The 24808-nt window shown below is 43.3% G+C and overlaps 1 protein-coding gene across 2 annotated transcripts; it reads right to left on the minus strand.

Moving 5' to 3' along the window:
* Nucleotides 1-11497: 11497 nt before the first annotated feature.
* On the minus strand, nucleotides 11498-24142 carry tagapb (T cell activation RhoGTPase activating protein b). 2 transcript variants are annotated; one of them, XM_068044771.1, is made up of 11 exons: nucleotides 24016-24142; nucleotides 23186-23269; nucleotides 21994-22071; nucleotides 21548-21611; nucleotides 20212-20346; nucleotides 18691-18863; nucleotides 18149-18310; nucleotides 17904-18013; nucleotides 16257-16446; nucleotides 14950-15064; nucleotides 11498-13535 (listed from the first exon to the last, which is right to left on the minus strand). In XM_068044771.1, exons 2-11 carry the CDS (start codon nucleotides 23210-23212, stop codon nucleotides 12175-12177), a joined length of 2415 nt encoding a protein of 804 aa, XP_067900872.1. In that variant the 5' UTR covers nucleotides 23213-23269; nucleotides 24016-24142; the 3' UTR covers nucleotides 11498-12174. The 2 variants fall into 2 exon arrangements, with proteins under 2 accessions (XP_067900872.1, XP_067900873.1); XM_068044772.1 differs by lacking the exon at nucleotides 21994-22071.
* Between the last annotated feature and the right edge of the window lie 666 nt (nucleotides 24143-24808).

Below are 24808 nucleotides of genomic sequence, written 5' to 3' on the forward strand. Positions count from 1 at the left end.
TATTGGGAAACCCTAACCTACCATTAAACCTGCGCCACTGATCCCCATTCCTACTTTCGAAGAACCTTTCAGTAGAGCTCTAATCGATTGCATGGGACCCCTACCAAAGCCAAGGCAGGTCATCAGTACCTGTTAACAATCATGGATATGGCCACTAGATTCCCAGAAGCCATACCCTTGAACAAAATTACGACCAAAGCTGTAGTCGAGGAGTTAATCCAGTTATTCACCAGATACGGACTCCCCAAAGAAAGACAGTCCGATCAGGGAACCAATTTCATATCCCGAATGTTCCAGGAGGTCATACAAAGCCTGGGTATTGACCAGCTGGAATCCTCAGCATATCATTCCTAATCACAAGGTGCTCTGGAACAGTACCATCAGACCTTAAAAACTATGCTTCAAGCATATTGTAGTGAATACCCCTATTACTGGGCCAAAGAAGTAATTTTCTTGCTATTTGTTACCAGGGATTCCCCCAATGAATCCACAGGCTTTCCTCCCTTTGAATAGATTTTCAGACATGAGGTGAGAGGCCCCCTAAAATTGATCAAGGAAAAGTTCCTACATCAAAGAGAGGAAACCTTGATTCTAAACTATGTGACCATCTACCGGGAGAAACTTTCCCAGGTCTTTGCGGTAGCAAAGGAACACCTCAAAACATCTGACGAAAAGGTGGCAGTCAGATAAGAAATCTGCAGTCTGTGAGTTTAAAGCAGGGAACCAGGTTCTGGTGCTGCTATCCCTGCAGGGCGAACCTTTAAAGGCCAGATTTAGTGGCCCATATAGTGTAGGGAAAAATGTGAATGAGGCAAACTACCGAATTAACACTCCTGACAGAAGGGAAAACAAAGACTGTGTCATATTAACATGCTGAAAAGATACTCCAGCCGGGAACTGGACAGATCAGTAAGTGGGTGCCAGGAAGTAAAAGTGATAGAGGAAGAGAGCAGTAGAGGGGACGAACCGGACGAGGACGAGAATCCTGAAAACTCTAAAATTGAACCCCCTACCGCCAAATTGGTAAACACCAAAATTTTAAGGAGATTAGACACAATTTTTAAAAATATTATTCGTTCATGGGATGTGGGTGTTGCTGGCTGGGCCAGCATTTATTACCCATCCCTAATTGCCCTTGGGAAGGTGGGGGTGAGTTGCCTTCTTGAACCACTGCAGCCCATGTGGGGTAGGTACACCTGTTAGGAAGAGAGTTCCAGGATTTTGACCCAATGACAGTGGGGGGGTGAGAGGGGGGGGGGTTCATGGTATAGTTCAAAGTCAGGATGGTGTGTGGCTTGGAGCGAAACTTGCAGATGGTGGTGTTCCCATTCATCTGCTGCCCTTGTCCTTCTAAGTGGTGGAGGCTGCGGGTTTGGAAGATGCTGTCTAAGGATCCTTGGTGCGTTGCTCCAGTGCATCATGTAGATGGTACACACTGCTGCCACAGTGTGTCAGTGGTGGACGTAGTGAATGTTTGTGGATGGGGTATCAATCAAGTGGGGTGCTTTGTCCTGGATGGTGTCGAGCTTCTTGAGTGTTGTTGGAGCTGCACCCATCCAGGCAAGTGGAGAGTATTCCATCACATTCTTGATTTGTGCCTTGCAGATGGTGAACAGGCACTGGGGAGTCAGGAGATGAGTTACTCGCCACAGGATTCCTAGCCTCTGACCTGCTCTTGTAGCCACGGTATTTATATGGCTACTCCAGTTCAGTTTCTGGTCAATAGTAACCCCAGGATGTTGATAGTGAAGGATTCAGCAATCATAACACCTTTGAATGTCAAGGGGAGATGGTTAGATTCTCTCTTGTTGGAGATGGTCATTGCCTGACAATCGCGTGACACAAAGGTTACTTGCCACTTATCAGCCCAAGCCTGGATATTGTCCGGGTCTTGCTGCATTTCTAAATGGACTGCTTCAGTATCTGAGGAGTCACGAATGGTGCTAAACATTGTGCAATCGTCAGCGAACATCCCCACTTCTGGTCTTATGATTGAAGGAAGGTCATTGATGAAGCAGCTGAAGATGGTTGGGCCTAGGACACTACCCTGAGGAACTCCTGCAGTGATGTCCTGGAACTGAAATGATTGACCTCCAACAACCATAACCATTTTCCTTTGCGCTAGGTATGACTCCAACCAGCAAAGAGTTTCCCCCCTGATTGCCATTGACACCAGTTTTGGTAGGGCTCCTTCATGCCATACTCAGTCAAATGCTGCGTTGATGTCAAAGTCAGTCACTCTCACCTCACCTCTGCTGGACAATGCTGGACTATCGCTCTGAACAAGAGGGAGAGGACCTAATCACATTATTAAAGGAGCACAAGGAAGTCTGCAGGGACAAACAGTGTTGCACACCTTTAACAGGGCACCATGTGGAGCTAGGAGAGACCACACCAATAAAGCAGAACCCCTATAGACTGAAGCCAAATAGCTAGCTCACATCCGACAGGAAATCCAGTCCATTTTGGAAAATGATTGAGTCAAACCCAGTCAGAGTAGCTGGAGATCTCCTACACTATTCATTCCCAAACCTGATGGTTCAACCAGGCTCTGTATTGATTACTGCAAGGTCACTGCAGTTACAAAAACAGATTCATACCCCAAACTCCGTATCGAAGACCGCATAGACCACGTAGGAAATTCTACCTACATCAGCAAAATAGACTTATTGAGAGGATACTGGCAAGTACCAATGACCCAGCAGGCAAAGGGAATTTCCACCTTTGTCACCCTGATGGCTTATTTCAGTGCAAAGTAATGTCCTATGGTCTGAAAAATGCCCAGCCACATTCCAAAGGTTAATGAATCAAGTGATAGCTGGTCTAAATAATTGTGCCGTTTACCTCGACAACCTGCTAGTTTTCAGCAACACCTGGAAAGACCATTTAAATCATTTGCAGGCATTTTTCAAAAGCCAAGAGAATGTTCACCTCGTGGCCAACTTGGCAAAAAGCGAATTAGCCAAAAGCCAAAGTCACCTATTTAGGCCACATTGTGGGCAAAGGTCAAGTGTTGCCAAGGACAGCAAAAGTGCAGACCGTAGTGGATTTCCCCATTCCAAAACCCAAGAAGGAAATCATGTGCTTCCAAGGAATGTGCCGGTTCTACCTCAAATTTGTTCCCAATTTCAGCACCTTAGCTGCTCCCCTGACAGACCTGCTAAAGAAAAATGCAAAAGTGGTGTCGTGAGAGCTCTACCAGCTAGCATTTGAAAAGTTGAAAGTGATTCCAACAAACAACCTGATATTGGCAGCCCTGTGTTTCAATAAAACTTTTAAAATGGCCATTGACGCCAGTGATGTTGGAGAAGACACTGTCCAACCCCAGGATGATGATTCAGGTTTGGAAAGACCAATTGGCTATTTCTCAAAAAATACTGAACAGACCCCAAAAGAAATGTTCCACTTTAGAAAAAGGAAGCATTAGGGCTCCTGTTAGCTCTTCATTTCAAAGTTTAGAACATAGAACATAGAACAGTACAGCAAAGTACAGGCCCTTCGGCCCACGATGTTGTGCCAACCCTTTAACCTACTCTAAGATCAAACTAACTACCTACCCTTCATTCTACTATCATCCATGTACCTATCCAAGAGTTGCTTAAATGTCCCTAATGTATCTGCTTCTACTACCACCGCTGGCAGTGCATTCCACGCACCCACCACTCTCTGTGTAAAGAACCTACCTCTGACATCTCCCCTAAACCTTCCTCCAATCACCTTAAAATTATGCCCCCTGGTGATAGCCCTTTCCGCCCTGGGAAAAAGTCTCTGGCTATCCACTCTATCTATGCCTCTCATCATCTTGTACCCCTCTATCAAGTCACCTCTCATCCTTCTTCGCTCCAATGAGAAAAGCCTAGCTCCCTCAACCTCTCTTCATAAGACATGCCTCCCAGTCCAGGCAGCATCCTGGTAAATCTCCTCTGCACCCTCTCTAAAGCTTCCAGATCCTTCCTATAATGAGGCGACCAGAACTGAACACAATATTCCAAGTGTGGTCTAACCAGGGCTTTATAGAGCTGCAGCATAACCTCGCGGCTCTTAAACTCAATCCCCCTGTTAATGAAACCCCATACACCTTCTTAACAACCCTATCAACTTGGGTGGCAACTTTGAGGGATCTATGGACGTGGACCCCAAGATCCCTCTGTTCCTCCACAATACCAAGAATCCTGTCTTTAAGCCTGTATTCTGCATTCAAATTCGACCTTCCAAAATGAATCACTTCACACTTTTCCAGGTTGAACTCCATCTGCCACTTCTCAGCCCAGCTCTGCATCCTGTCAATGTCCTGTTGCAAACTACAACAGCCTTCCACACTATCCACAACTCCAGCAACCTTTGTGTCATCGGCAAACTTACTAACCCAGCCTTCCACTTCCTCATCCAAGTCATTTATAAAAATCATAAAGAGCAGAGGTCCCAGAACAGATCCCTGCGGAACACCACTGGTCACCGAGCTCCAGGCTGAATACTTTCCATCTACTACCACCCTCTGTCTTCTATGGGCCAACCAATTCTATATCCAGACAGCCAAATTTCCCTGTATCCCATGCCTCCTTACTTTCTGAATGAGCCTACCATGGGGAACCTTATCAAATGCCTTGCTAAAATCCAAATACACCACATCCACTGCTCTTCCTTCATCAATGTGTTTTGTCACATCCTCAAAGAATTCAATAAGGCTTGTGAGGCATGACCTGCCCCTCACAAAGCCATGCTGACTATCTCTAATCAAACTATGCTTTTCCAAATAATCATAAATCCTGTCTCTCAGAATCCGCTCCAATAATTTGCCCACCACTGACGTAAGACTGACTGGTCTGTAATTCCCAGGGTTATCCGTATTCCCTTTCTTGAACAAGGGAATAACATAGAACATAGAACATTACAGCGCAGTACAGGCCCTTCGGCCCTCGATGTTGCGCCGACCTGTGAAACCATCTGACCTACACTATTCCATTTTCATCCATATGTCTATCCAATGACCACTTAAATGCCCTTAAAGTTGGCGAGTCTACTACTGTTGCAGGCAGGGCATTCCACGCCCCTACTACTCTCTGAGTAAAGAAACTACCTCTGACATCTGTCCTATATCTATCACCCCTCAACTTAAAGCTATGTCCCCTTGTGTTTGCCATCACCATCCGAGGAAAACGACTCTCACTATCCACCCTATCTAACCCTCTGATTATCTTAGATGTCTCTATTAAGTCACCTCTCCTCCTCCTTCTCTCTAACGAAAACATCCTCAAGTCCCTCAGCCTTTCCTCGTAAGACCTTCCCTCCAAACCAGGCAACATCCTAGTAAATCTCCTCTGCACCCTTTCCATAGCTTCCACATCCTTCCTATAATGCGGTGACCAGAACTGCACGCAATACTCCAGGTGCAGTCTCACCAGAGTTTTGTACAGCTGCAGCATGACCTCGTGGCTCCGAAACTCGATCCCCTACTAATAAAAGCTAACACACCATATGCCTTCTTAACAGCCCTATTAACCTGGGTGGCAACTTTCAGGGATTTATGTACCTGGACACCAAGATCTCTCTGCTCATCTACACTACCAAGAATCTTCCCATTAGCCCAGTACTCTGCATTCCTGTTACTCCTTCCAAAGTGAATCACCTCACACTTTTCCGCATTAAACTCCATTTGCCATCTCTCAGCCCAGCTCTGCAGCCAATCTATGTCCCTCTGTACCCTACAACATCCTTCGGCACTATCCACAACTTCACCAACCTTCGTGTCATCCGCAAATTTACTAACCCACCCTTCTACAACCTCATCCAGGTCATTTATAAAAATGACAAACAGCAGTGGCCCAAAAACAGATCCTTGCGGTACACCACTAGTAACTAAACTCCAGGATGAACATTTGCCATCAACCACCACCCTCTGTCTTCTTTCAGCTAGCCAATTTCTGATCCAAAGCACTAAATCACCTTCAACCCCATACTTCCATATTTTCTGCAATAGCCTACCGTGGGGAACCTTATCAAACGCCTTACTGAAATCCATATACACCACATCCACGGCTTTATCCTCATCCACCTGTTTGGTCACCTTCTCAAAAAACTCAATAAGGTTTGTGAGGCACGACCTACCCTTCACAAAACCGTGCTGACTATCGCTAATGAACTTATTCTTTTCAAGATGATTATAAATCCTATCTCTTATAACCTTTTCCAACATTTTACCCACAACCGAAGTAAGGCTCACAGGTCTATAATTACCAGGGCTGTCTCTACTCCCCTCCTTGAACAAGGGGACAACATTTGCTATCCTCCAGTCTTCCGGCACTATTCCTGTCGACATTGATGACATAAAGATCAAGGACAAAGGCTCTGCAATCTCCTCCCTGGCTTCCCAGAGAATCCTAGGATAAATCCCATCTGGCCCAGGGGTCTTATCTATTTTCACACTTTCCAAAATTGCTAACACCTCCTCCTTGTGAACCTCAATCCCATCTAGCCTAATTGTCTGTATCTCAGTATTCTCCTCGACAACATTTTCTTTCTCTACTGTAAATACTGACGAAAAATATTCATTTAACGCTTCCCCTATCTCCTCTGATTCCACACACAACTTCCCACTACTATCCTTGATTGGCCCTAATCTATCTCTAGTCATTCTTTTATTCCTGATGTACCTATAGAAAGCCTTAGGGCTTTCCTTGATCCTATCCGCCAATGACTTCTCGTGTCCTCTCCTCGCTCTTCTTAGCTCTCCCTTTAGATCCTTCCTGGCTAGCTTGTAACTCTCAAGCGCCCTAACTGAGCCTTCACGTCTCATCCTAACATAAGCCTTCTTCTTCCTCTTGACAAGCGCTTCAACTTCTTTAGTAAACCACGGCTCCCTCGCTCGACAACTTCCTCCCTGCCTCACAGGTACATACTTATCAAGGACACGCAGTCGCTGCTCCTTGAATAAGCTCCACATTTCGATTGTGCCCATCCCCTGCAGTTTCCTTCGCCATCCTACGCATCCTAAATCTTGCCTAATCGCATCATAATTTCCTTTCCCCCAGCTATAATTCTTGCCCTGCGGTATATACCTGTCCCTGCCCATCGCTAAGGTAAACCTAACCGAATTTAACATTTGCCACCCTCCAATCATCTGGTACTACTCCAGTGGACAGTGAGGACGCAAAGACCATCGCCAAAGGCATTGCAATCTCTTCCCTCGCTTCCCGTAATAACCTTGGGTATACCCCGTCTGGCCCGTTTGTGCCAATAACGGGCACAAAAAGATTCAAATTAATACGGACCACAATCCACTCATTTTCCCAGAAAAATTAAAAGTTGAAAACACCAGAATTGTTTGTTGGAGTTTACTCCTCCAACAATTCAACCTAAAAATTTCACACATATTGGGACACACTGTCCAGAATGTGAAGAACATTTTCTAAATCAAATTGATATCAGACTCAGTGTGGGAAGCCTGAGGAGAAAATGAAATGAATGTGTAAAGTGGTGTGATCCTAAACTATCTTATTGTTTCTTTTTCTCTCTTTCTAAACCCCCCTAAAAAAACACAAAAATGAAAACCAAGGCTTTCTCTTTTTTACCTTTTTGCGAAGGTGTCACACACATCAGTGCTGCGATGATACAACATCCTTGGAGTAACTTTGAAGAGTTATGAGAAAACAGACTTTGTCTTTAAAAAATGTATTTTTATTTTTAAAAAGTGAACAATGGTCCAAAATGGCCACTGCAGAAAAGGGGATTAACTTTTGTGTATTCAAACAGTCTGGCAAAGACAAAGATAAATCTTCAAAGCCAAAAGTTGTTAATGAAACCCATCTCACACCTATCCTAAAAACATTCCAGAATTGAAGGTCTTTTTCAAAAAGAAAGGAGGTGTGAAGTAACCATGTCCTGGGCATTTGTGTGATCACCATGGGAGGGAAATCAGAATGTCTCCTAACAGGAGTGATAAGTGACAGTTTTACCTTAAAAAAGACAGCCAGAAAGAGAGAAAGAGAGAGAGAGAAAGAGAGAGTCTGACCCAGAAGGTAAAGCTACTTGTAACAGCTGGCATTCCAGCAAGCCAGAATACAGCTGCCCTGCTGAAAAATCCAAAATCTACACAATACAGCAGAGGGCGGGCTTTAAGTGACCCACCATCTTCAACAGAACCTTCAATCAAGAGAGAAATCTACAATCATATCAGGCCTACAATTATCTAGAACTTGAATCTCAAGAGAATTCAACAGATTTATCATAATCCTTCTTCCCCACTCAAACCCACCTACCTCTTTCCCTTCTCTGTCTGTTTCTTGTGCATGTGTGTGTGTGAGCGTATGTGTGAGTGGATGCGGTTGCGCCACTTTTGGGATAAGGCGTATTGATCAATAAACAATTGACTTTCTATTTTTAAAAAACCTACAGGAAAACCTGTCGCTGTCTGTTTATTTGAAAAATAAAACTCCAAGGGGCTAAATCTTAATAGAAATACACTTGCTGCGGTCAGGTGGAGAATTGAACAGTGAGAACTACCCACATCACACCACATGGCCATAACGCTGGCATCACTGCAGGCAAAGTTCACATAATTGCCTGCTCTGGCAAACAGCTTATCAGTCATCTGTCTTATGCGTTTGTGGGCTGCCAACTGGGAAATCCTGAATATAGATCCAGCAGCGCCTTGGAAATATCCAGAGGCAAAAAAGGTTGAGGACGGTGGAGACTTTGACTAACACATGGTCACCAGGTTCAGCAGGCGTCAAGTCAAGGGCGGCACAGTGGCGCAGTGGTTAGCACCGCAGCCTCACAGCTCCAGGGACCCGGGTTCGATTCTGGGTACTGCCTGTGTGGAGTTTGCAAGTTCTCCCTGTGTCTGCGTGGGTTTTCGCCGGGTGCTCCGGTTTCCTCCCACATCCAAAGACTTGCAGGTGATAGGTAAATTGGCCGTTGTAAATTGCCCCTAATGTAGGGAGGTGGTAGGGAATATAGGATTACTGTAGGGTTAGTATAAATGGGTGGTTGTTGGTCGGCACAGACTCGGTGGGCCGAAGGGCCTGTTTCAGTGCTGTATCTCTAAATAAAAAATAAAAATAAATAAAAAGTCCTCTTCTAACAGGCTGCAGATGTCTGCCACCACCTGCTGAAAAAACCTGAGCCTCCTGAAGCACTGCTGTCTGACATTTCAGGGAAACTCAGCATCTGCCTATAGACTCTGTCATGCTGGTAGTGCCTCCAGCAAGCTGCTCCCCTCTCTGCTCCCCAGCTACAGATCTTTGAACAGCAAGCTGCTGCTCATCCCCTGTTGCTGTCCAGCTACAGGTCTCTCATCAGCAGGCTGCTATTGGTGCTGGTCATATTGCTTCTCATCCAAGGTCCAATCTGAGTCAGCCAAAGCGCCACTCATCCAGATGTGATTCAGTAAACCTGCAAAGTGTAGTAGGTAAACTCTCAGCTAAAGTACTGTGAACAAACATTTTCTCACTTGTACGTAAAAAAGCAGAGGTGGGCACTGAGTATTTATTGCAGTATTTCCATATGTTTAAATCAGCCCTCTCAATTGCTGTTGGGTTTTCACCTTGCATTCACTGACGAGTTTCTAAAGTTGAGTTGAACTATTCCTTCAATTGAGCAATTGGCATATGCTAATTAGTAACCTGTCTCTCCCAATGGGGTTATGCACAAGCAGTCTAACACGCTTGAATTAAGCACAGAAGTTAGTGGGTTGGCACTGGTTTCCTTACAAGCTTGCATTTGTTACAGATTTCACACACCCACCGGCACCCAAACCCACATGCTCCTCAAAGTTAAAATTCCTCCCAGTGTGTCTATGTACAGCAGCACCTTTACCTCATAAGTGATGTATCTCAGCGTCACCTAATAGCATCAATTTTTCAGACTTAAAGTATCTTGATCTCAGTTGATGGCTACAGGCGTCTTGGAAGACTTGTACAGAACATCAAGCCACCAACTGGATTAGGGTACATAAGATCATAGAGTCATAGAATTATACAGCACAGAAACAGGCCCTTCGGCCCGTCGTGTCTGTGCCGGCCATCAAGCACCTAACTACTCTAATCCCATTTTCCAGCACTTGACCCTTAGCCTTGTATGTTATGGCGTTTCAAGTGCTCATCTAAATACTTCTTAAATGTTGTGAGGGTTCCTGCCTCTACCACCTCTTCAGGCAGTGTGTTCCAGATTCCAACCACCCTCTGAGTGAAAATGTTTCCTCAAATCCCCTCTCAATCTCCTGCCCCTTACCTTAAATCTATGACCCTAGTTATTGACCCCTCCGCTAAGGGAAAAGGTTTCTTCCTATCTAACCTATCAATGCCCCTCATAATTTTGTATACCTCAATCATGTTCCCCCTCAGCCTTCTCTGCTCTAAGGAAAACAACCCTAGCCTATCCAATCTCTCTTCATAGCTGAAATGCTCCAGCCGAGGCAATATTTTTTAGATTAGATTAGAGATACAGCACTGAAACAGGCCCTTCGGCCCACAGAGTCTGTGCCGACCATCAACCACCCATTTATACTAATCCTACACTAATCCCATATTGCTACCAAACATCCCCACCTGTCCCTATATTTCCCTACCACCTACCTATACTAGTGACAATTTATAATGGCCAATTTACCTATCAACCTGCAAGTCTTTTGGCTTGTGGGAGGAAACTGGAGCACCCGGAGAAAACCCACGCAGACACAGGGAGAACTTGCAAACTCCACACAGGCAGTACCCAGAATTGAACCTGGGTCGCTGGAGCTGTGAGGCTGCGGTGCTAACCACTGCGCCACTGTGCCGCCCTGGTGAATCTCCTCTGCACCCTCTCCAGGGCAATCATATCCTTCCTATTGTGTGGTGCCTAGAACTGTACACAGTACTCCAGCTGTGGCCTAACTAGCATTTTATACAGCTCCATCATAGCCTCCCTGATCTTATATTCTATGCCTCGGCTAATAAAGGCAAGTATCCCATACGCCTTCCTAACAACCTTATCTACCTGTGTTGCTGCCTTCAGTGATCTATGGACAAGTACACCAAGATCCCTCTGACCCTTTGTACTTCCTAGGGTCCTACCATCCATTGTATATTCCCTTGCCTTGTTAGTCCTCCCAAAATGCATCACCTCACACTTCTCAGGATTAAATTCCATTTGACACTGCTCTGCCCATTTTACCAGCCCATCTATATCGTTCTGTAATCTAAGGCTTTCCTCCACACTATTTACAACACCACCAATTTTCGAGTCATCTGCGAACTTACTGATCATACCTCCTAAATTCACTTCTAAATCATTAATGTACACTACAGATCCCGGGGGTACACCACTGGTCACAGGCTTCCATTCGCAAAAACAACCCTCGACTGTCACCCTCTGCCTCCTGCCACTAAGCCAAATTTTGGATCCAATTTGCCAAAATGCCTTGGATCCCATGGGCTCTTACCTTCTTAACCAATCTCCCATGCGGTACGATGATGGTATTTACAGAGCAAGTGTTTAAAAATATTATACAAATAGAATGGTGCCCAGTGGAAACATATTTTTTATTGTAGTGAAAATAGGTTGAAATTTTTGCAATTTACATTACATGCATAAAGACTTCTGATGACTTTCATTTACAATATTTACATGAATATATGTGCTGCTTAGCAATTTTACCTCAAATATGACTCACATTAATAACTTTGAATCCTTTCTACAGTTTCTTATTGAAATTGCATCATGCAGATGTTCCTCTCAATATTGTCTATTTATTAGATACAGCTGGGGTTGTGCAATTTTATCTCAACTTGCTGGGTGGGAAACTAAGCTGATTTTATATCCCGCCCAATATTACCTATTGGCTTTAATGGACAGTAAAATCGAGTGGGGTGTAAAATCAACATTTTACCTGATCCCATCAGTCTCCCAACTGGTGGGGGAGGTTAAAGTTTCCCCCATTTGAATGGGCTGTAAAATTAGGGTTCCGCCTGATCCTATTAGTTTCCCACACAGCAAGTTAGGTTAAAATTGCCCCCAGGGAATTTCAAAGATTCTACTTCAGATTATGGTACATTACCATGCCATTTTACTCCATAATACTAAATACATTGAAAGTTACAACATAAGAACATAGCAGTGAACAGCAGCTTTTTAGACTGTATTAGTGCATTAACTGAACACTAACATGGAAAGAACATTAGGATATTGTTTGTGCACACATTACACATAGGACTCTTTAGCATGCTGAATCTGTTCATAGCCCTCAAAGTTTTGCCTGAAGTATCTGTGTGATTGTTCATGCTTGCCCCTACTTGCAGATTCAGACATAGCTCTCCCCCTGTAATGCTGTGTCTTTTCAAATCCTGTAGAGTACAAATTGTTTTCAAAATGATCGTGCAATGCTTCACACTGATTAACAGGTGTAGGTTGAGCCTGTTTATTGCAAGATTCAAAATTGTTTGCAATATGATTTTGGCATGAAGGATAGATCAAGTCCTCTGTTAAAGAACAAGGCCTATTCTTCTGCCCAGCAACAAATTGACCACGCAATTTCTTGGCTTCTTCCAGCTGGGACAATCTTCTCATGTTTTTCACAGTCATTTCCTTCATTGTAGCAACAGGTGCATTATTTTCTTCAACAGCTTTAGTATAAGAAGGTGGGCTACAACACCTTTTGCTATCAACTTGCTTCAAGACTTCATCAACAGAAATTAAGCGAGTCCTGTACCTGGCAGTGCCACTCTCACTGACTTGGTCCTCATGGACTGTCTCACAAGTGGGGAGGCTTTCTTTCAGAATGTTTGCTTTGCAGGATTCCAGGTTTGTGTTAAATGTCCTTGTTGGGCTCCAGCTTTGAGTCTTCTTTAGAGGTTTCTTGGCTTTTTCTTTTGTGGGTTTCACACAGTTATCAGGAACCTGGCAAAAATTTGTTTGTAGTTTTTCCGGATATTCTGAAAAGGAGGAATTCTCCTGACTGGAGCAAGTGGGGGAAACAAGTGGAGAGTACATAAAAACAGAGTTCTCTGACAGGTTTGAATATGAACTAGCCAATGAAGAAATTGAAGAAGCCTTCGAAGAAGAGGCTGTGGAAAGCCCAGAATGTGAGCTGGCATTATGGTTGGTTGGTCTTCTGCTGCTAAAGTTTTCCGCAATTGGTTGACCATTAAAATATAGGCCATCACGTGAGATGGAACAATCCTCATGGCTTCTTGCCAGTAACTCCTGCTGGTCGATCTTTTTAGGGATGGAGTTGACACCTAATATTGGTTCTGAGCAGCGTCTGTTCGTTCTCCCAGTATACCGTTCAATATTGGATGCAGGCAAGCATGGTGTCTCAGGTCTCAAGGATGCTCTGCTGGTAGCATCCATTGATTCAGTGCTGCAAGAAGCTGTAGTGCAGTATCCAGCTTCAACGTCCATTTGACAATTCTGCTTTCTCTCCATTCTCAGCCCTTCATTGCTCCTCAATGTTTGATAACAGCTGGAGTTTGCACGTCGCCTTTTTTCATTCCACACATCTTTCCAATCATCCTGGTCAGTGCTGTCATAGGCAGAGTCATTTTGCTGAGAAGATAGCATGTCTGTAAACAAAATGACAAACACTTCAGTTATATTCTATGGACTACTCTGGTTATCCACTGCCATTTATGCTTTCAAGGCTATCAATATTAAACGGTCACTGGAACTTTGCAAACAAAAGGCCACATGAGAAGCCTTTGAGATCTCATTTGCAAAGTTTCTGAATGGGTCTCCTGTCATGGGGTGTAGCAAATTTTAAAGAATGCAATAAAATAAAAATATCTTGTCAGCTTAGTTTAGCTGGTAGCAGTCTTGCCTCTAAGACAGATGGTCATGGGTCCTTTCTGCAGGACTTGAGTACACAATCTAGGCTGAAACTTCAGTGTAGAATGGGGACATGCTGTAATGTCAGACATGTCAGGCTGAATTTTACGCCCCCCAAAGAGCGGGATGGTGGTGAGGAATGGCGTAAGATGGAGCGGGAGGCTGACCCATTCGCACCTCCGCCGCCACTTAACGCAGGGTGGCGGTGGCAAAAAATGGCCCGGCCACCCCAGGCCAATCAAAGCCCTTAAGTGGCCACTTAACCGACACTTAAGGACCTTCGCCCGTCTCCACGGGGATTTCACTCATAGCTGGTCGGGCAGCCGAGGACCAGGAGAAGCCGCCTGACAAAAGCAGGCGGCTCTCGAACGTCCCGTGGGGTGGGGGGGGGGCCCTCATGATCGGGCACCCCGTGCCTGATGGAGGGCCGCCCCCGCTGCCCCAACCCCCCCAACACCCAACACGCCCCCCCGTCTCCCCAATCAACCACCTTTGCCTCGCTGGGTCATGACCGATTACCCCCGGCAAGGCAACCAAAACTCACCTTTGTTCCAGGCTCCCCGATATCTTCTTCTTCGAGCTGGGCTGTAGTCCCAGCAGTGGCCATCGCTCCCGGTGTCGCTGCTGGGACAGTTAACTGCCAGGCCGCTGATTGGCCGGTAGCTCTATTCGGCGGGACGGCCTACATCAAGCGGGTGGAAGTCCCACCTCACACCAATCAAAGCCCAGCAACCCGCAAAATACGGGTCGGATCCCCAGGCGAGGCGGAGGCGGGTTCACCACTGGCTTTTCAGTCGGTGGCCGATTCCTGTCCGCCTTGGGTAAAATCCTGGCCGTCGTTTTGGAATGAGACGTTAAACCAGTCTGCCTGTCTGGGTGGATGTAAAAGATCCCTTGGCACTGTTCAAAAAAAGGAGCATTCTCCCAGTGTCCTGACCAATGTGCATTCATCAGGAAACAAAATAAAAACATCTTGTTTGCTGTTTATGGGAACTCGCTGCATATAAACTGGCTGCTATGTTTGCCTACAACATAATAGAGACTATACTTGAAATGTAATTCATTGGTTGTGATGTGCTTTATGTGTCTTGCACTATGTAAATCAAGCTCTCTTCTTAATGTGATGCATGAGTCAATGCATGTTCTACATACCTGAGATATCAGTGTCTTCTGATAGCACTTGCACTGGTTCGCCCAGGAGTGTGGTTATATCACTACCAAATATTAGACAACAATTTTCAATCAGAAACTGCATCAGATGCACAACCTGTAATGAAAATAAAATTGGCTTGGTGTTGATAATCATACCAGAATCAATTGTCAGAACAAATGACTGATGTGAAAAGCTCTCCAGCAAGTATTTTTGGTTTTAAGGACATTTTAGGAGATATTTTTTAAAAAATATATTAAAATGCAAAAGGTGACAACAGGCACAACCACTAACTAAGAAGCAATCACTGCAAAACTGTTCCCTTAAGAACCTATGAATGCCACAAAGTCTGCTTTTTCAGTCCTTCATTGCTCCTTGATATTTGATAGCACAGGAATAGGCCTGCTCCAAAATACTCTTTTAGCACTATAATAAATTAAAAGCAGCTTCTTTACATTACTAGCCTAACTAGCTTCCCCCATACTGTGCATAATCGGAAAATTTCTATCCCTACTTGATATCATGTGATGATATTTGGTATAAGGAAGTTTGCTATCATCAACATCAGAAATCACCCAGATGTAAATAACGTAATCAACAATTAATAGTTTGCATGACTTGCCCCACTCTAAGCTTGGTTACTTTTCAGATTAAGCCTTTCTCACATATGCTACATCTCCTTGGCACTGCTATTTTAAAAAGGAGCTTTTACACAGATTGCAATAGCTTTAGGTACCATTGTCTTTTATTGTTAGAATTCCTACTCTTCGAAAAGGTGACTAATAATCAAGTAAGAGTGAATGATGTGCAAAAGATTATGGTATCCCATGTTAGCAATTGATGTTTATGATATCAAAGGAAACTACCACACAATGAACAAGCAACAATAATTTTCTCCATCTATATTAAGCTTTTGACATAGAAAATATTCCAAGCTGCCTTATAGAGGGAAAGAAAAATAATAAATAGAGAAGATAAATGGTTGGGCAATGAGAGTTCGGAGAGGTGTCCAAAAGTTTAGTTATTGTGATTTTGTTATGACAAGTGTCACACTAACACTCAACTAATTCAGAGAACTCCAAGCCTTCTGCACATCTTTAGTTAGGGAAAAAAAGTGTATCTTTAGGGATTTATATCAGAATGTCTGCTAGAATGGCTAGCAAAAATCATCTGTTCAGCCTAACTGAATTTCCTGTAATCTCAAAAATTCTTAATGCCCTTCTGTATCATAGGATTAAACAAAACCTAGCCTTAATCTTGCACATCTAGGAAACAAAACTCCCAGGTCAAAAGCACACAATATATTTACCTTTACAGAGACTTCTTTCTGTAATTCTGCAGTTGCAACTTTGTTGGGCCAGAGCATATTTGGGCCGATGCAGATGGCGAGATTGTAGGCATCCATCTTGTTCACCTCAGAATGTTTATTGATGTAGTACAGCACACAAAACAAATAGCGAAGCAAGAGACAATTGTGGCTTGGAAGTTTTGTCAGAAGCCTAATGGAAAACATAAGGAGTTCCCATTTGGTTAGCTACCGATTGAAGCTTTGCTTACTCAATTAAACACTTCCCCAAAAAAACAGCACTTCTCTAAACTTCCATTGAGAAATTCCCCGCTATGGGCTTCAGTGTCTTGTGACTGGTTTGAACAGAGTTAACTTAATGATTTTGAAAGTTAGCAGAATATCTCGTATCATGTAAGTCAAGTGTGCAGAAAAATGCACTTATTTGGAGACTTATTCAACAGTCAGATGCCCAGAACAGTTATCTTTGTTGATTACTTGTGATTCGTTTGAAAAAAGCAGAAGAGTGATTGATTATATACTTCAGAAAACACAATGCTCATGCACTCCATTATATTTAATTAATTATTTTGCTGAAACATTAAAAACTATGGGCGGGGTGGGGGTGGAGCGGTTTATGCTGGTGGCGAGGTCTCGATGTCAGGAGAAACTGATGCTGAGATCCCTGTTTCACCTCTTCAGCAGAAGGCCTGCCGAATTTACTGTCAATCAGGCACTTAAGTGGACAGCGGTGGGCCTTCCATAGGATTTAGGACCCTGTCAACAGAAGTTCCACCCTTGAAAAGTTGCCGGCCAATCAGAGGTGGTGGTTGCTGCTGGAGGTGACCATCCTGGAGGCTGAGGAACGTTGCTGGATCCAGGCCTCAGGTAGATCAGGGTGGGAGGGGTCTCACGGGGTGGGGATCGTGGGGGAGGGAAGAGGGCTGTTGGCAGCAAGGGCAGTGGGGGTGGCCCTCAGAGGGTGCTTCCCTTGCAGTGACAGGGCCTTGTGCTTCATGGGTAATTGCGGTTGCGGTGGGAACAGGCCCTTAATTGGCAGTTAATTGCCCAGTTAAGGGCCTCAATTGATGGTGGGGTAGGAAGGCTGTTCATAGGCTTTCCCGCCCTGGACTAAATTTTGGCAGAGGCGGAATGGTGGCGGTAACCACTGCACCCCCCACCCACCACTATCCCATCCAACTTGATGCTCTCCCTGCCTCCAAACCCGCCATGGGGAGAGCATAAGATTCCACCCTATCATATCTCCTAGGTGTTGCTCACTGTAAGTCAGAAGATATGCTGGTTTATTACAAGTAGCTGTGCAGCATGCTATAGACTATCAAGGCCATTAATTTTCCTAACCGCTTTCTTAGCTTTTTTATTTGTACGCATCCATCTGATCCTGTTTACTGCTATTTTATTCTGAGTCACTCAACAAAATGTAATGGCAGAAGTATAACAGTAAATATCATGGTTACAATGAGTATATGATACACACAATATTTTGAATATATTCGTGACTTTGACTTGAAAAACAATTTGGTATCATAGCCCAGCAGGGAGATTCCAGAGTGTAAATGGTACTTGAACAAATAACAGGATGTAAGCAAAGGAGAGCCCCCACCCCTGCCTCCACTTGCGACTGATCTCTTACTGTAGGGTGATACCTACTTTTTGATCTCCTCAATTCTTTCATTAATATTCTCCTTTTCCATGGCTGTCATCCAGCTGTCGTACAGTTCAGTCACCAACACACTATCTGGAATATGACGTAGGAAATCCTGCAACCACATATTTATAATTAGTCATTTAGTCATGCGGACTGCTAGTATGGAAAAATAACTGAAATTGAACTGTTGGGTTGGTGTTGCCCAGTCCAGTGCCTCTTTAGAGCAGGGGGTCTTAAACTAATCTACCTTGAAGATCGCAGCCAACTGAACGACAGGCTCCTCCTCCAGGGTGACTTCTTTTGCCGCATTTAGTTTTGCAGTTAATTCCTTGCAAGCCTTGGCATTTGCTGACTTTCGAAATATTCCAACAAATGAGGGTCCTTTCTGGAACAGGACAGTCAGGATATTCTAAAGTGAAGTAAAACACAGAAACAGAATTCTTTATTATTCCGAGAAATAATCTGTTTATAAACAGCTTTCAGTTTGCAATTTCTCACTCTCATCTGGATCTGTAAAATCATAATTGATTCTAAACCATGCAGCAAAATAGTGATATCTTTTCAAACACTTTCACTAACTTTCCTTTGTAAATGTCAAGAGATTACACCAGATGGAAAGACACTTGAGCTTCTACAGACTTCACTTTGATTTGACTGTTGAACCAGCTCAGATATGCTTGGAATAATGAGGCTAGACTATGAGTTAGCTTGATTCCTCAGTTTAGTTTAGTGTCACTCTTCACTGTGTGGTAAGCTCTTAACTAAAAAGAACTGTAACAGTTGACTTACAAGGATTGGTTTAACGAGCATGTCATCATGATCGCAGATGTCTTTAAGATGCCGATCGAAGAGACCTTCATCCTGAGAAGAGATGGATTCGCGCTGTGCTGAGTTTTTGTGGAAAGGCCAAGGCATTTTCATTTTGTTTTTCTTGCAGTGCTTCGAACCGGCATCTAAGTCAACTGGAGGAGAAAGAAAAGCTTTTGTTCATACTTAACTATGTATCAATGTAACAGGAAAAGGTATCACTTTACACAAGGTGCAATTTTATCCGTCGAAGCATTGGATTCAAAAGCTCTTACATTTTATATTAACCAGTATGCCTGTAAATGTGTATGTACATAGGGGCCAAAATAACTACAGGGAAATTCCTAGGGAAATTATGTGGGGAACCCAACAAAGTACGTGTGTGCCCTTCAGTTACAGAGCAGCAGTACAAAGCAGTAGTAGCACCTGCAACCCACTTATATGCTGTTCACAACTAGGGTAGTGTGACATAAAAGCAAAATACTGCAGATGCTGAAAATCTGAAATAACAACAAAAAAATGCTAGAAATACTCAGCAGGTCTGGCAGCATCTGTGCAGGGAGAAACAGAGTTAATGGGCTGAAACTTCTGTGCCCGCTACTGATGTCAGAGACAGGTGAAGAGAACGGCAGCCCACCGTGCGGGCCACATGTCGCAGAGCCGCTGCAATCTACCGTGCAGCAGCTCATTTAAATAGCCGGAGCAGGCCGCGGGCCTGTGCGCAGGCACTGACGCCATTTTTAAAGGGCTTTGAACCCTACTGGTAAATTTAAATATTTAAAGCTCAGGTTCTTCCCCTCTCCCAACCCCCATAACAATTTAATTAATTATTTGCCCTCTTCCCCACCAAAACACTTAAATTGTCCATCTGACCTTGCCCCAACAAACTGCATAAACTTTAACCTCAAACCCTTCCCACCATCCCCTACACCAATGATGTCACTTTGACCCTGTTCCCCCCACTCCCATGCTGATAAACATACCTCCTCCCCCCTCCCCACCAGTGTGGCGCCTTGTTTGCCTGGACAGGGATCTGAAAGCACGGGAGTGCCAGCCACTGGGCCGAAGATCGCAGCAGGCAGCAGCGTAAGTATCATTAATTCATTAATTTTAATTTATTTAAATATTCAAATGGGGGTCCCATCACAGAGCAGCAGGGGGGGTGCCTCCACAAGATCTCACTGCTGCTGGTAATATCTAGTTGGGCCCTCCTGGCATTGGGGTGTGTGGCGGCCCTCTCCCTGAGACATCTACAGGGCGCCACCCCCCCCGCCCCCACCATGGACCCTGACGCCTAGGGGAGAACAAAATCCAGCCCCACGTTTCTGGTCGATTGACCTTTCATCAGAAGAGTAGTGTGAGGTTGCTCTGAATTACACTTGCAAAATAAAAGGCCGCACAATTCATTCTGCAATACATTAAAGTATTTTTCAACTTTCCAACGCATTTTTTGGAATGGCAGGAGGTCTCCTCTATTGCCAGAAGCACTTTGCACCAACATACCTTGAGAGTGTTTAAGTTTCTCTGATGGCTTTGAAGGCTTTCTCCCTAAGTTGAGCGCTGACACATCACACTTTGCTTGTTGGTTGGCCGGTTTGTGGAGCTGGTTCACTTTAATGGTAAAGGGGTACTCCTGACCTACAAGAGCACACAGCGAGGTTAGAATACTTGCCACAGCTTAAAATGACAGTTTCCCTTTTTATACTTCCTCCATCCTCCGCATTTTGAAATAATCAGAGGTGAGATCTACACAATACAGTTTGAACGGTGGAGGAATATTTCCCAATATTGCAGTCTGGTGATTTCCAAGTCATGTGACACTGTCAGAATGTCTTTAAGCCAGTAATTGAACATTGATACTAATAAACAGATTCAAAAAAGGGGGAAAAATTCTTCATTTTGAAGTTCAGTTTGGATCACCTTCCATTTGAAAAGTAAAACATGGAACTTATACCAAGAAACTGACCTTACACAATTAATTGCTTCTCCATCTAAAGGGAGCAGCTCAGCTGCAACCTTAGCATCTGTACATCAGAAAATAACATAGGGAAAGGAATGTGGAGAAAGTAACATGGGAAACGTACATAGTTTAGTTTAGTTTAGTTTAGAGATACAGCACTGAAACAGACCCTTCGGCCCACCGAGTCTGTGCCGACCATCAACCACCCATTTATACTAATCCTACACAATCCCATGTTCCCTACCACATACCCACCTGTCCCTATATTTCCCTATCACCTACCTATACTAGGGGCAATTTATAATGGCCAATTTACCTACCAACCTGCAAGTCTTTTGGCTTGTGGGAGGAAACCGGAGCACCCGGAGGAAACCCACGCAGACACAGGGAGAACTTGCAAACTCCACACAGGCAGTACCCAGAATTGAACCTGGGTCGCTGGAGCTGTGAGGCTGCGGTGCTAACCACTGCGCCACAAAAAAGAATCTAACAAAGAATGTTTCCAAGATTCTATTTTCATAATCAATATTCTATTAACAGACAGATGCACTATACAAATAACAAACACACTGGTATGCACTGCCACTCACTATGGATAAATTGACTAGTCCTTTACAGGTTCCTATCAAATTGTCTACAGCTAGCCTTTAAAATCTATTCTTCTTTAAGCAAGCTAATTGTAAAACCTATGTCCACTAAACTTTCAATGTTAGATTCAAAAGAGCTGATGTTTCCTAATATGACTTCAAAGAAGCGGTTGATGAGGCACGGTGCTTTATAAACAACTTAGTTTTTGCTTGCATCAGCACAAGAGCAGCAGGCAAAACCACAGGCTGGTACATCTGGTGGGAGAATGTGCTAGTTTGTTTTCAAACTCACCAATCCGGGAAGTTGATAAGTTGTCACTGTTTGACAATACCAATTGGTCGTTCTGGGCATCTCCCTGGAGATAAAAACAAACTGTGGTGAGATACTGGTGTAGCACTGTCACACCCAGAAGTACAACACAGACAGTTTAATGCCACCCCTGGTCTTTTGTGCTGAGCATTTCTTTTACTTACTTTGCCTTGCCTCAAGTTAAAAGATTCAAAATTTAATACACGTAACAAGAACATGAGTCTATCAAATACAATCTAAAGTGTCCAATTAGAACAGGCCAAAATTTGTTTAGAATGTTTCCAATCTCCCACTACAAAAAATAATTTTTAAATTACTTTCATCGGTTTTCACTGCAGAAAAAAATGTGAAGATATGATTAAACCACAATCCCAGCATTCTAGCTGCTACAAGAATCTGAATGGTATTTAGTTCCACAGACTACTCACCATCTCTGAAGATTCTTGTAGCACCCTCTTCACTACCTCACTGGCTGGTTCCATATTATTTATAGTTAGTGTTTTAGACTGTCAGAAATAAATAAATAAACAAACAAATTCACCTTGGGCGAAATGTGCACAGAAATACCTCTACACTTCCAGACACTAGGAGACAGCAGTCAGTAATAACTTCCTCTGTATCCCTTCATTTTCATCCTTCATCTATCACCCCAGCTCATTTCTAACTGTGCCTGATTGCACACTGTGCCCCACTTAACTGACAGCGTATGTGATAACTATATAAATGGCATGAAAACATCAAATCTAATCTTGATCATGATCAGTTCTCACACATGAATCTATACACACCACTACATCCCCACACACATATTATTATGCCCTCCATAGCTGGACACAATTACACTGCACCCCCCCCCCCACCCCACCCAACCAACCCCCTCCCCCCACACACACATACCACTACACTCTCTCACACAGACATATACACCCACAATCATAAACATGCCTAAAACCCCAAAAACACACATTTACATATATGCCACTATTTCTAAATTCCTCTCCATCAGCTCAGCAGCGACAATGGGGCTGAACACTTACACTGCTTCACCAATTACACATGTAACAATTTTATACAGCTCACTTATCATTCAAGTGCTACTTTTTGCAAAGGCATTTTCTCTCATTTTACTTTTTTTAAAAAAAGTGGCAGATACCCAATCATCTGATGAGAAGAAAGAAAATTAACTGGTACTTTAATATTTAGGGGACAAGGCGATTACTTTTGAACATCTTCCAAATGAGTTGGTTAGTTTTGTTTCTTCCTGTTATCTGGTGATCAGTATGACCCTTCAGTACCCTAAGGGCATACTCACTATTAATATCATCCTAATATAAAAGCAAAATACTGCGGATGCTGGAAATCTGAAATAAAAACAAAAAATGCTGGAAACTCTGCTTCTCTCTCCACAGATGCTGCCAGACCTGCTGAGTTTTTCCAGCATTTTTTGTTTTTAAAATTAATTATTATTATTAATATCATCCTACTGGCTGTTCGTTGACTCATATTCTTCACTATAGTTACCAATAGAACTCAAGAAACTTATAGCATTCAGTAAATGAGGTTGAAGGTTAATCTGATTCAACTCAGCACTCTGACTGTATACAAAATCCTGTGACTTACCAAAGCAGAGTTAGTTAAAACCTTCATTAGTATGGTCAGTGTGTAAAGTTAGGCTTTTCTTTCTCTTTTGGTTCTTTTATTTGTCTAAAAACAAGGAATCAATATCTGTCAGTGGAAAATCTCGCCAGTTTGGAACATCAGTCTGTTTTCAATCCGAATGATGGCACATTAGAATAAAGTTTATTGAGGCACCTTGTACCAGACATTATACTATCCAGATCCATGCTGCTACTCCTTTTTTGGTACAGCCATAAAACATCCCATCAAGATTATAAATGTCAGAGGACATGTCAGTTCAAGAACAAGCTAGCTTTTGGTAGACATTTCTTAAACATTTCAATATGGATCATATCATTTCAACAGCAACACCAACAAATTGCATTTGTATAGTGCCTTTAACATAGTAAATCATCCAAGGTGTTTCACGAGAGTATTATCAAACAAAATTTGATGCTGCGCACCATAAGGAGATATCAGGACGGATGACCAACAGCTTGGTCAAAGAGGAAGGTTTGAACGATCTCTTTAAAGAAGGAGAGAGGGGTAGAGAAGCAAAGAGATTTAGGGAGAGAATTCCAGAGCTTAGGTCTAGGCAGCTGGAAACATGGCCACCAGTGGTGGAGGGATTAAAATTGGTGGGAAGGGATCAGAACTGGAGGAGCGCAGAAGTCTCAGAGGGTTGTACGGCTGGATTATAGAGTTAATCTGAATGCAGGCAAATCTGTCAGAGGCAACCACACGCATACCACTCTAGTTTTAATTTTACCATCTTATTTAGCTAGTATAATCCTGTAAACAGGAAACTAAGTTAATATAAACGTAATGCTTACCTATGAAGATGTTTGTATCAGCGTTCCTTTACTTCAGATGAACTACATTTAAAATAAATGCCATCACATAAAGCTATTAATCCATCATGCAAACAGGGAAAATCTAAACAGTACATCTGTACCACGTGTTCTATATAAAGAGGCTGTGGGTAGGTGGAAATATTCAGAGTTCAGACAGGAAACTACATCACGGCTTTTTGTTGTATAGTTTCAAAGCTGAAAAAGAGCTTCCTCCTTCCATATAAAGCAAGCACTCTATTGTGACGACTGGAAAAAATGAGATGTAATGGCACTGTGTCATTTATTTAAGAATGATGCTAGTTATTAACAAATACTGGTAAAAATACTTAGGTTAGCTGCAGAAACAGAGGAAATAACAGCAGACAGCCTCTACCATCTGATACTCATGAGGCTGAAAGTGACAGTTTGGCTGGGAATTTCCTTGGAGCTGCTCCCTCTTCACTGCTGTAACTTCACTGTAAGTTTGGCAGAAACCCAATTAAAAGAGTGGGACCAAGTTTCAGAAAATTCCTGGCCCTTGTTATACAACATGCATTTATAAATTTTGCTAAATAGCGTAGTCATAATTTTTATAAAAATATCACTGCAGAGTGACATATGAAAGTGGCATCAAATTAATAGAGATTACACCTTGTGTCCACAATATTTTGTTGATATATTGCATTACATGGCATGCCATTTTTCATACGTTTCAAAGAAAAATCTTAGAACATGCCAATCCAGATCATATAGGGAAATTAGAACAAATTGTCCAACCTCTTCAAATTAAACA

This window comes from Heterodontus francisci, chromosome 13 (assembly GCF_036365525.1).
Source record: "Heterodontus francisci isolate sHetFra1 chromosome 13, sHetFra1.hap1, whole genome shotgun sequence".
Classification (NCBI taxonomy): domain Eukaryota; kingdom Metazoa; phylum Chordata; class Chondrichthyes; order Heterodontiformes; family Heterodontidae; genus Heterodontus; species Heterodontus francisci.